This window comes from Filicampus tigris, chromosome 20 (assembly GCF_054856515.1).
Source record: "Filicampus tigris isolate MCC_2025a chromosome 20, RoL_Ftig_1.0, whole genome shotgun sequence".
In the NCBI taxonomy this organism is placed as follows: Eukaryota; Metazoa; Chordata; class Actinopteri; order Syngnathiformes; family Syngnathidae; genus Filicampus; species Filicampus tigris.
The window spans coordinates 13,398,103-13,408,639 of NC_141236.1; the positions used below are offsets into that span (position 1 = coordinate 13,398,103).

At 52.8% G+C, this 10,537-nt stretch overlaps 2 protein-coding genes across 2 annotated transcripts; one reads left to right on the plus strand and one right to left on the minus strand.

Annotated features, from left to right (window-relative positions):
* Positions 1–3: 3 nt before the first annotated feature.
* On the minus strand, positions 4–7,716 carry taf1b (TATA box binding protein (Tbp)-associated factor, RNA polymerase I, B). The gene is made up of 13 exons (XM_086018099.1): positions 4,056–7,716; positions 3,811–3,909; positions 3,028–3,115; positions 2,594–2,784; positions 2,361–2,466; positions 2,115–2,277; positions 1,883–1,982; positions 1,662–1,809; positions 1,379–1,553; positions 1,174–1,317; positions 1,033–1,100; positions 733–964; positions 4–619 (listed from the first exon to the last, which is right to left on the minus strand). Exons 1-13 carry the CDS (start codon positions 4,071–4,073, stop codon positions 427–429), a joined length of 1,725 nt encoding a protein of 574 aa, XP_085874225.1. The 5' UTR covers positions 4,074–7,716; the 3' UTR covers positions 4–426.
* LOC147128504 (disintegrin and metalloproteinase domain-containing protein 17-like) lies at positions 5,052–10,257 on the plus strand. The gene is made up of 17 exons (XM_086018097.1): positions 5,052–5,331; positions 5,799–5,928; positions 6,027–6,157; positions 6,236–6,324; positions 6,471–6,651; positions 6,888–7,018; positions 7,100–7,186; positions 7,253–7,363; positions 7,457–7,702; positions 7,786–7,938; positions 8,160–8,359; positions 8,482–8,585; positions 8,947–9,081; positions 9,147–9,286; positions 9,354–9,521; positions 9,597–9,653; positions 9,721–10,257. The coding sequence occupies exons 1-17, from the start codon at positions 5,259–5,261 to the stop codon at positions 9,982–9,984; spliced, it is 2,400 nt and encodes a 799-aa protein (XP_085874223.1). The 5' UTR covers positions 5,052–5,258; the 3' UTR covers positions 9,985–10,257.
* The last annotated feature ends 280 nt before the right edge of the window (positions 10,258–10,537 follow it).

Here is a 10,537-nt window from a genome sequence, read left to right on the forward strand (position 1 = left end):
AAATGTGAACATACAAATGACTAATTTATACACCCACATTAAATAAACATTACAAATTCAAACACACACCAAATACGTGCCAACAACATAGCAGTTACGAAAGAATGCATACCATAACATACGTTAATAATAATGTACATAGACAGACACACGCGCACACATCAATATCACACTATTTATAAAAATGCACACTAAATGTCAGTCTGATAAAAATTGTGTTAGTATTACACAATATATACTTTAACATTCTATTTATGTACAAAATTGTAAATACCATAGATATCAAAAATATGCCCACCCAGGTGACTGACAGGCAGGAGGGTGGTTGTGAGCGTGTTGCTCTCTCTGGCCACTAGATGGCGGTAGAGGAGTCCAACGGAAAACTAAACGGTCGGTTTTTGCTTTTTTTCTGTCCATGAAATGAGGTCACACGACCCTGGTCCTGTTTTCTCTTGCCACCTTGCTGCTGAGGACACGCCTCTCTATGTTCATCACTTCCTGGTGCAGGTGGGCGGGGCTGACTTGCAACAGGAAGCAGAAGAGCTGCAGCAGCCACAGGAAAGACCGCGGCAGTGTGGCCTCCGCCGCCACCACCGCCGCACAGGGACTGCCGCACTTCCTGTACAGACAAAATGATCATTTCTGGCCTCTAAAATACTTTTGCCCCCCACCAAACGCTGGAGAGCGCCTCATCATCATCATCATCATTGCACACACCTGAGGCGGACCTACCGGGGGTTGCAGGTTGCGAGTGGCGGGTGCCAGTACAGCGTGTTGACTGGGGTCAGGACGTTCTGTTTGAGGGCGACGGCGCCGTCCAGCTTGTTATGGCGCAGACTTGGGCCGTCGCCGCCGTCCGCTCCCCCCCAGCAGAACGTCAAAGAGGACGGTGAAGCAGTCGGGGCGTGTGTCACGCCGCGCTGTGACAATCTCTCCAAACACAACGCCAGCTGTTCCGCCACTCCTTAAAACACGCACAGGCACTTTAAGCTTTTTGATATCGCCGCGTGTTTGCAGTTCCCTTTGTCTTACTTTTCTTTTTCATGACGACACATTTGAGCTTCCTATGCGGGTAAAGAGGCGTGGCCTTCCACTGCTTCCTGTTGGCGGCGCACCGAGGAACACTTTGAAGGCAACCCGCACAGGCGCAGAGCCCGTCACGCGGCGTCTCACCTGGCGGCGGCGCAATCTCGCGCCTGCTGCTTCCGGAGCTTGGCGGCGTGCAGCAGACGGTACCACCTCCTCAGGCTGAAGGCGCTTCCCGTCGGCGCCGTCCGTTCTCCGCTCGCCAGATCGCCGGCGGCGTTCGACAAATCCCTGAAGGTCAAAAGCGATATCAAGTACGCGAACGGGCAGATGAAACGGGAAGTGACATCACCATTCCGTGCGGTCGTCCAGTCCGAAGAGGAGCTTGACGGTGACGACGACGAGGGCGGCGGCTTGGACGTCGTACTGGGGCAACGCGGCGCGGCTCGAGGCGGCCGGCGCGCCGCACGTCGCGTCCGCCGTGCCGCTGCGCTCCATCAGCACGCATACCCAGGGGTGGAGTTCGTCTGTCGGAAGAGGGTGGGCGACATCAGACTTGAGAGGACACCAGAGCGGATAAGGAGCCATTCCCAACACCGCCACTGTACTTAGCTAGTAAGTTAGCATCAGCGTACCGGGCAGGTTGGCGTCGGCCAGGTAGCGCAGGCTGAGCATGGCCGGGTGCAGCGGGTCCTGGCGGCGGATCGCAGGAAAAGCGGGAAGTCGCAGGAAGCTGACGAGCGTCCGGGCCTCCCGGTGGAGCGCGCGGTGGCCGGGCACGCTCTGCCGACACACGCCGCGCCTTCAGGACCCAAGAGATGGACGCCGGGATGCTAAAGGTGCGGAGGGGCCTGACCTGCACGGTGAAGATCACGGCCTCCACGCTATCCAGCTTCATCTCCTCGGGTAGATCCTGGTAGGCGTGGACGTAAGGGACGTGTCCGTCATTCACCAGCCTGAAGACGACAGACGCGCTACGCACAAAAACCTGATGCGCCACAATCTGGGCCCGGTGTGGACAGGACGGATGTGTGTGGTTTTTTTTTTTGGGGTTTTTTTGTCCGGGTAGGTCGCAACATGCGGCTCACCTGAGCAGGTCGCTGAGCGTCAGCGCCTGGCGACTCCACACCAGCGCCAAGTGGATCAGCGCCAGCGTCTTGGCCATGCTCATGGCGCCGCGGCGCCGCTTGCAGCGAGGCATCGGGCGGGCGGAGCTGGCCTGGGAGCCGCTCGACCAATCGCTGCGGCTGTCTGCGAGTTCGAGGGTCACACGTTAAGTCGGCCGTTGGCTTTGCTGCTGTCTGTTGCGTGCGGTTGCTCAGCGGCGTGCCGACCCGCTTGCGACGCCGACGTGCCGGTCGGCCATGTCTCGCCGTCCGTCTCGCTGGTGGATTGGAAGGACGACTCAGCTGCGCTTCCCGATTCCAAGTCCGCAGTTTGCTGAAGACAAAGAAAAACAAAGGGTGGACCACAGTCTCTCAGGGCTAGAATCTCCTCTCAGGAGTCAAGAAGTTCTTAAGACTTGAACCTTGATATGGACTTCTTTAGGACTAGAACCTTCTCTCACCACTTTGAACTTGGCGCTGCTGACGGGGTTGTACGTGTACGCCTGCTTGCTCGTCTGCAGGAAGCGTCGCCACAGCGGCCACAGCACGTCATCCTTAAAGCTTGGGGCGACGCCCAGCTTGATCAGCGCAGCCGCCTGCCTCATCAGGATAAACTGGAAGCCTTCGCACGCCACCCACCGATACCGTCGCTCTGCGTGGACACACACACCGGTAACATTGTTGCTGAAGAGCTCGTGATTCATAATTAATAATCACAATCAGGATGAAGACAAAAGCGCCATTCATGTCACTCAAGGTCAACTTGGGATTAAAAGTCCTAAAGGAAGAAATACAAACCTAAAGAAAAAAATCAAGACACAAGTAGTGTAAAAACAAAATAGGACAAGTGTACTCAGCGAGGGGCTCGAGGAGGACAAACGACAAGCACACCCACCCGGCCTCTTTGCTCGGCTCCCTCGGCCGATGGTAGAAACTCGCGACAATCCCGGCGCGCACGTCACAGGCTCCACCTGGTGGGTTCTCTGAATACACAAAGTTCGCAATTGGAATTCTTCAACTCAACGCATGGCAGCACGTACGTCTCATTGTGATTGGGAGATCCGATCACGTGACATCAGGCCAATCAGGTCATCGGCTGGTCGCTATTGGCTGGAAATTATCCCATTTTTGTTTTTATCATCTTAATTTTTTTTAAAGGTCATAATGAAATAAAACAATGTTGAGGAGTAAAGATACTGCCATAAAGAACAGCTCTTCAGTTACACAATGAAACTTTTTTTTCCTTTTTTTCTGACAGTAGGATAATACAGTATACCGTAAAGGAATTTTATCCCCATGATGCATTGCACCAATACAGAAAAATGATTTTATGCTTCCTGGGTATTTTGGGATTTTTGGCAGGCAACCAATTCATTAATTGTTGGGTGAAAATATCTCGAATATAAACAAAGCAACATATGTTGACATGTCTGGACATCGACTGTATCATTTAGATTCAGTTTTTAAATGGACTCTTCTTAAAACAATACAATATTATAATGCATGTTTTTATGGACGGTAAAGCAGCCAATGTTGAGCTGGTGTAGTCTTATGTAACAGCAGTGACATGCCTGACAAGTGTTACAAAACTATTTTTCCTTTGGTTCATGACTGTACTATAAAGTCTACCTGGGAAATTCACGTTTGTTAAGCATGGTGTCGATTTGTTGCAGCCCACCTCGATGACGTTGTGACACGACCTGCAGAAGAAGCGACCCTCGTCCGACACGGACCAGGACACGCAGCCGCACTGCCCACACGCCTCCTGGTAGCCATCCTGCAAGTGCACAACATTTTGACATTCTGGACAAATCGTCTCTTAAGAGCTCCCAATGGCGGCCATGCACTCATTAACGCAGTTCAGCACGTTAGCTTGCTGCGACGTGGAAACATTTCAGTACGATAAAATAAAGTGTTACAGACCGTCAACTCTTCGTCCATTTGTCCACAATCAAGTCTTTGAAAGGATTAATGTGAAACTTTGGAACACTTTGCGCTCTTCACGTGCTGTTCCAGTTTTTCCTTTGAAAGTGGTTGTTCTTTCTTTTTCTGTTTCGCTTTCTTTCTACAACCTAACAACTACTGCCACCTACAGGACGAAATGAGAATTACAACTGGATTGAGGGGGGGGGCGAATTGCTCACTTTTTAGTTTGATATAAAAAATATTTAAATACATTACGTAAAATAATTCAATACTACATAAACACTTTCAAATAGATGCCTGAATCGAATTACACACGTAAAAGTAGGTATGAACATGACCTGATGATTTTGATTTAGTGAATCGAACGGGCATGTTGAGTAAAAAAAAGTAAAAAAGAAAGAACGCAAACTATATGAGGCAACAAACACTGAATGTGTGCTCAGATGATTGTTGAGTGATGTTGACTTTGGATTGCGATTTGTGGCGATGGCGTATTGGTGTTGACTTGAAGCAGTTGCAAGCGTTTTGCAGCTAAAAGCGGATTTGCGCCTGCTCAGTGTTTATAAATAGACGACGCGTTCCAGATGTCGCTGACCAAAGATGGACGACCACCCGTCAATTTGTCTTCGTTTTATCACTTTGGTATTCTCCAGTTGCGCTTCACATGTCTGCGTATGAACTTCACCATGAAATGAAACAAGATGAAAGTCCGTTTTTGGCAAATCACGGTTTTGGGTTATTTGGACCCAACGACATCAAAACACCAAGAAGACGATAAGGACATAACGTTTCAATGTAAAAGCTCAAGAACGACTCGTTTTACAACAGGAATCGAGACCAACTACTTAGTAACATATCAAACTTTAAAAACAATGTTTAAGATGAAATTTTACCAACGATTTTGTTTCATTGAAACAAAAGTGAATTAGTGTTCGAGTAAATACTTTTGTTGTGAAGCCGCACACAATAGCTTCCGCTTTGACTTACCCTGTATCTCCCGACCTTGACTGCTCCAGCTGCGCGTCTTCCTGGTTTTGTCAACTTCACTTTTTTCCCCCAGTTTCTTTTTCTTCTATGACAAAACAGGCTAACTGAATCGGAACACTAATGACTTGAAATGTAGCCTCAAGTCTCCTGTTAAACACACCTAAAGTGAACAGCCGCTTTTCGAGTTGTGGTGACGTCACCGACAAAGTGAACATGTTGATGGCGTTTTTTTTCTTGGTTTTCACGCAAAGTGAAGCCTCAACGCACTCACAAGACCCGCAACTCTGTAAGTCTCTTTTACACACACTTACTGTACATATATGGTACGTGCTTAGATCTTTTGATCTGTAAGTGTTCAAACCTTTACATGTATAAACGCACTGTAAACATGTCGATTGTCTTTAACACACTCAGCTCACTGAGCATCTAACCTTACTTTTACTAAATGAAATGTATGTTCAGTTCAAGTGTTCACCACATATTTAATCAACGTACTGTCAATACACTCACCTGCATTGATCTGTTAATGTGTACAACACATCTATACCTAAACTTAATGTAATAGGTTACACCTATAAAGCTGTAATGCCTGTAACAGATGTACACACAAGTCACTCAAGTCCTCCCTATCTTGGCTCTCTGCTCACCATGCATACCACCACCCACTCCACTCACTGTAGGATAGGGAAATGCCTGCTTGCTTTTCTGTAACATGAGCCGTGGCACTAAAGAATCCCTTCGTGTGGTCCTCAGCGTCTCTGAGCGCCATTTTGGACGACTTTGACGTGCTGTCGCCGTCCAGCGTGCAGGCGCACTCCATCCGCCGCCGAGACCTGCTCGCCACTCACGTGGAGAAAGAGATCAGCTTCCACGCACTGCAAAGGTCAGCAAACGCATCGTTCCAAAATGAATTCTTGCTGTATATGATGGATTTTCACTGTAGGACGATTGACTGTGAATATGTTGACGTAACGGTGACAGACACTTTCGTCTGTACCTGAGGACCAACGAGCACATCTTCACCCAAGACTTTTCGGCGTGGGCAGTGGACGATGACGGCGAGCAAAGCCTGCGCGTGGACCGCCACGCCTTCTTCACCGGACACGTCATCGGTGACCCCCGCTCTCGGCCGCCACGGGGCGCTCGCGCCTTCTTCTTACGCTTTTTTTTCCCCCTTCTCGTCTCGGCAGGGGAGGAAAACTCGCGCGTTCAAGCTCACATTGACGACCGCGACTTCTCCGCCCGCATCGTCACGCAGGAGGCGGAATTTAACATCGAGGTGAGAGCATGTCATCCGATTCATCGTTCCTCGGGGCGATTCAAGTTCAGGCATTGAGTGAGCGATTATTCTTTTCAAGCTGAGCGTATTAGAGAAAACGCAGCCGGAGCCCTTCCGAGACTTAGTTGTGGCGGTTGTGGTTTCAGCCTCTGTGGAGGTTCACGTGGCCCTCCGACAGCCGTCTGTTGGTCTACCGCTCGGACCGCATCCGAAACCTCAACCGAGCGCGGCGGCCATCCGTCTGCGGCTACGTCGAGTCCCACTCCAGCCACCTCCTCCCCGACGACGTTCGCCGCTCCGCCCAGGACGCCGATGACGACCAGGACGGTACGAGTGCGAGATTCGCGCCACAAAGTAGTGCAATTCAGCGAAATTCAATGACAATTATTACACTCCGCGATTACAAGACTGGCATAATCGTAATTTTTTACGATTATTAAAATGCATTTATATCCAACGCTTTATGTGAGCGCCGCCTATTTTGACCAACGGCGTCAGCGACAGCGATGCCGCGCCTGACGCCACTTCCTGTTAGCACGCGCGTGACTTTGCGTTGTCGTCAGACTGCGCATGGCGTGCACGTCGCGACGTGCACCCTCACAGCAAGAACACGTGTCCTCTGCTGCTGGTGGCCGACCATCGCTTCTTCACACACATGGGACGCCGCGACGAGAGCACCACGCTCAACTACCTGGTGAGACGCAGGCCCGGTTGTGTGCGCGCGCTCGCGCTCGATTATGCGCGCGTGCTTACTAACGTCGCCGCGGTCTCGCAGATCGAGCTGATGGACCGCGTGGACGACATCTACAGGAACACGTCGTGGGACGACGAATTCTCGGGCTACGGCGTCCAAATCCAGCAGGTGTTTTGTTGTCCGCGATGTGTGTGCGGTGCGCGTGGTTGACGTGCGGTTTTGCGTGCGCGTCAGATCATCATCGAGAAGATGCCCACCGCCGTGGCGCCGGGAGGCGTTCACTTCAACATGGCCGGAAGTCCCGTGGCCGGTCGAGACGTGTGGGATGTCAAAAGGCTCCTGGAGGTAAAACGACAATACGCGCACACACACCACACGCGCCATAGTAGCCCATTAGCTGACTTCCCGTGTGCACGTGTGCGCGCGTCTCTATCACAGCAGTTCAGCTTGGACGTGTCGGAGAAGGCGGCCAACGTGTGCCTGGCGCACTTGTTCACTTACCAGGACTTTGACGAGGGGACGCTGGGCCTGGCGTACGTGGCGCCCGTCAAGGCCGACATCCCCGGCGGGCTCTGCTCCAAAGGCTGCCCGTCGGCCGCCACCGATGCGGACCCAGGCCGCCTCATCTATCTCAACACCGGACTCACCAGCACCAAAAACTACGGCAAGACCATCCTCACCAAGGTCGCCCCGCCGCGCGTGCACACGCAGCACACCGAGACCGCGGCGCCTGACCCCCCCCCCCCGGCTACTTCTGGTCTCCGCAGGAAGCCGACTTGGTGACCACTCACGAGCTGGGTCACAACTTCGGGGCGGAGCACGACCCCGACAACATCCCCTACTGCGCCCCCCGAGAGGACCAGGGAGGCAAGTACGTCATGTACCCCATCGCCGTCAGCGGAGACCACCTCAACAACAAGGTCAGTCGTTTAAATTGTGACCCTTGACCTACCAACAAGGTTGGTCCGTCCTAGACTAAAATCTAGCCCTAGTCCAAGGTTTAGTCCTACTTATAGCCTTAGTCCTTGTCCAAGTTTTAACCCGATGTCTTCTCCGTGTCCTGCTCCAGTCCGAGTCATACTCTATTGATGGATATCCGTATTGTGTATCATTTAAATTGTCTTCTATGTTGTGTGTGTAGGTGTTCTCCAAGTGCTCTAAACGTTCCATCGTGAAGCGTCTCCGCTCTAAGGCGGCGTCATGTTTCAAGGAACGTACAGTCAACGTTTGCGGGAATTCCCGCGTGGAACCCGGAGAGGAGTGCGATCCCGGCCTGCTGCACAGAAACTCCGACCCCTGTTGCACCACCAAGTGCCGCCTAAGACCGGGAGCACGATGCAGGTCGGAGGCCGCTCGGTCTTCACGATAGCAACAGGGAGCTTCACGTGCGCTCTAGTGCATTGCTATGTGTGGAGAACACTAGCAAGTTGCTAATGTTAGCGCGTGTTGCTACGGGTCTGCAGTGACAGGAACAGCCCGTGCTGCAGGAAGTGCCAGCTGGAGGCCGCGGGTGAGGTTTGCCAGGAGCCCATCGACGCCACATGCAAGGGACGGTCCTACTGCACAGGTCAGATACGCTTCACGAGCCCACGGTTGACAAATATCAGTGACAGCCCTGAGGGGAAAACTCAGAAAACCCTTTCGTGGGGGAGCAAGCAACCTTGGGAAGGGAACGCAGGTCGAAGGAGCTTGCTTTCAGAACCACCTGCTAATGCTAGCCAGGCGAATAGGTCAGCTCCAACCTCCGCTATCACGTCTACGGTTATCAAATTATTCGGCGGACACGTCCCTCTAACAGGGATGGCCTCTCAAGAAGCAGGCGGCGCGAGGTGTACGAGTCCATACTCACGTTTATCCGGTTGACACATTTCTGGGCCCCTTTGTCCACGTAGCTGTGTGTCCATGTTTCTGTGTCGGTGCGCCCTTAGGCTCCAGTGCAGATTGCCCGCCTCCAGAGAACGCTCCGGATCAAACGCCGTGTTTGGACAGCGGCGAGTGTCAGGACGGCTCGTGTGTCCCCTTCTGTCTCGCCGTCCTCAAGCTGGAGCCCTGCGCCTGCAACGGTACGCCGAGCCCAATCCATCCTTCCGCGAACGCCGCCAGCATCGTCTCGTTGTTGCTGTTCCAGAAACCACCACTTCCTGTAAGGTTTGCTGTCGAGGCGGCGGCGGCGGCGGCGGCGGATGCGCACCCTACCGAGATGCGGAGGGTCACTTCTTGTTCCTGCGCAAAGGCAAACCCTGCACCGTGGGCTTCTGCGACGGCGCGGTAAGACGTCGCCAGGAAGTTGCGAGTGGCTCGCGTGGATGTCGTGACGTGTGGCGTACGTCTGCAGGGTAAGTGCATGAAGCAGGTGCAGGACGTGGTGGAGAGACTGTGGGACTTCATTGACAAACTGGACATCAACACCTTTGCCACGTTCCTTGCCGACAACATGGTCGGCTCCGTGGTGGCCTTCTCGCTGCTCTTCTGGATCCCCTTCAGCATACTGGTACACTGCGTGGTACGTGGAGCCGACTGCGCGTCACACATCGCGACGAAGGCGACGGGACTGATTTTGTGTTATTTTGCGGCTCAGGACAAGAAGGTGGACCGCCAGTACGAGCAGACCACCAAGTCTCTCTTCTTTCCCAGCGTGAGTAAGCGCGGCATCCGTGACCCGTCCACTTCCCGACACCTTCAACCGAGATTGTTTTCTCCAGAACGCCGAACTCCTGAGCAGCCTGGATACCGCTTCCGTGCGGATCTTCAAGCCTCTGAACGCGCACTTCCAGGCGTCCAGCCCCGGCCCCCCGGACAGCCCCCGAATGGCCACCATCGTTGAGGACGGCAGCGTGGACGAGGCGGCGCTGCAGGAGGCGTTTGGGCGGCCGCAGGGGTCGACCGCGCGGTCCTTCGAGGACCTGACCACGCCCACCAAACTGCGACATCAGCGCCGCGCCGATGCCAAAGAGACGCTGTGCTGACCGCGCCTCGCCTCGGAACTCTGTCCACCAGTCAGAGTCCAGGGTGAATACAATATGGTGTTAGCATGTAGCTAGCAGCAATATACTTCTGCTTTGAGAGCAGTCCCCCATCCCCCCCCGACCCCCACATTGTTTCCCTCTTCCTGCCCGTGAATCAGTTTGTAAGAATAGAAATGAACACGTTTCCACTGTTGAGCCTCAAACATCTCGGGCTCGGGCAGTCGACACTTCATGCTTTGCTGGATCAATAAAAGAAGTGATGAAGCAACTGCCCGTGATTGTAGGTGACTCCAATTTTTCCTCTGGCGTGGGGGAGTCGGTCTAGATGTGTTGACTCAACTCTGACTCCCTGGCACCAAGACCTTCAGGTGGACGGACTCCACGGACACTTTTTGATTCTACGTCACAATCTGTAAGCTTTTCTGTGGAAACAAACAGTTGTACGGGTTTTTAAAGCTATCAAACAGCACATCCATTGTAAAAATTGAACTCAAATGACCCACCTTCTCCATGTATCCAAGTTCAGGTCTTCTCGGCTAATTGTCCTCGTTCG

Coding starts and splice junctions, on each gene's coding strand:
- LOC147128504 (XM_086018097.1), top strand. CDS start 5,259: ATGTTGATGGCGTTTTTTTTCTTGGTTTTCACGCAAAGTGAAGCCTCA. Junction 9,287..9,353: donor TGGGCTTCTGCGACGGCGCG/GTAAGACGTCGC, acceptor GTACGTCTGCAG/GGTAAGTGCATGAAGCAGGT. Junction 9,522..9,596: donor GCATACTGGTACACTGCGTG/GTACGTGGAGCC, acceptor TTTGCGGCTCAG/GACAAGAAGGTGGACCGCCA.
- taf1b (XM_086018099.1), bottom strand. Junction 2,785..3,027: donor GAGCCGAGCAAAGAGGCCGG/GTGGGTGTGCTT, acceptor GTGTCCACGCAG/AGCGACGGTATCGGTGGGTG. Junction 965..1,032: donor TGTCGTCATGAAAAAGAAAA/GTAAGACAAAGG, acceptor GCGTGTTTTAAG/GAGTGGCGGAACAGCTGGCG.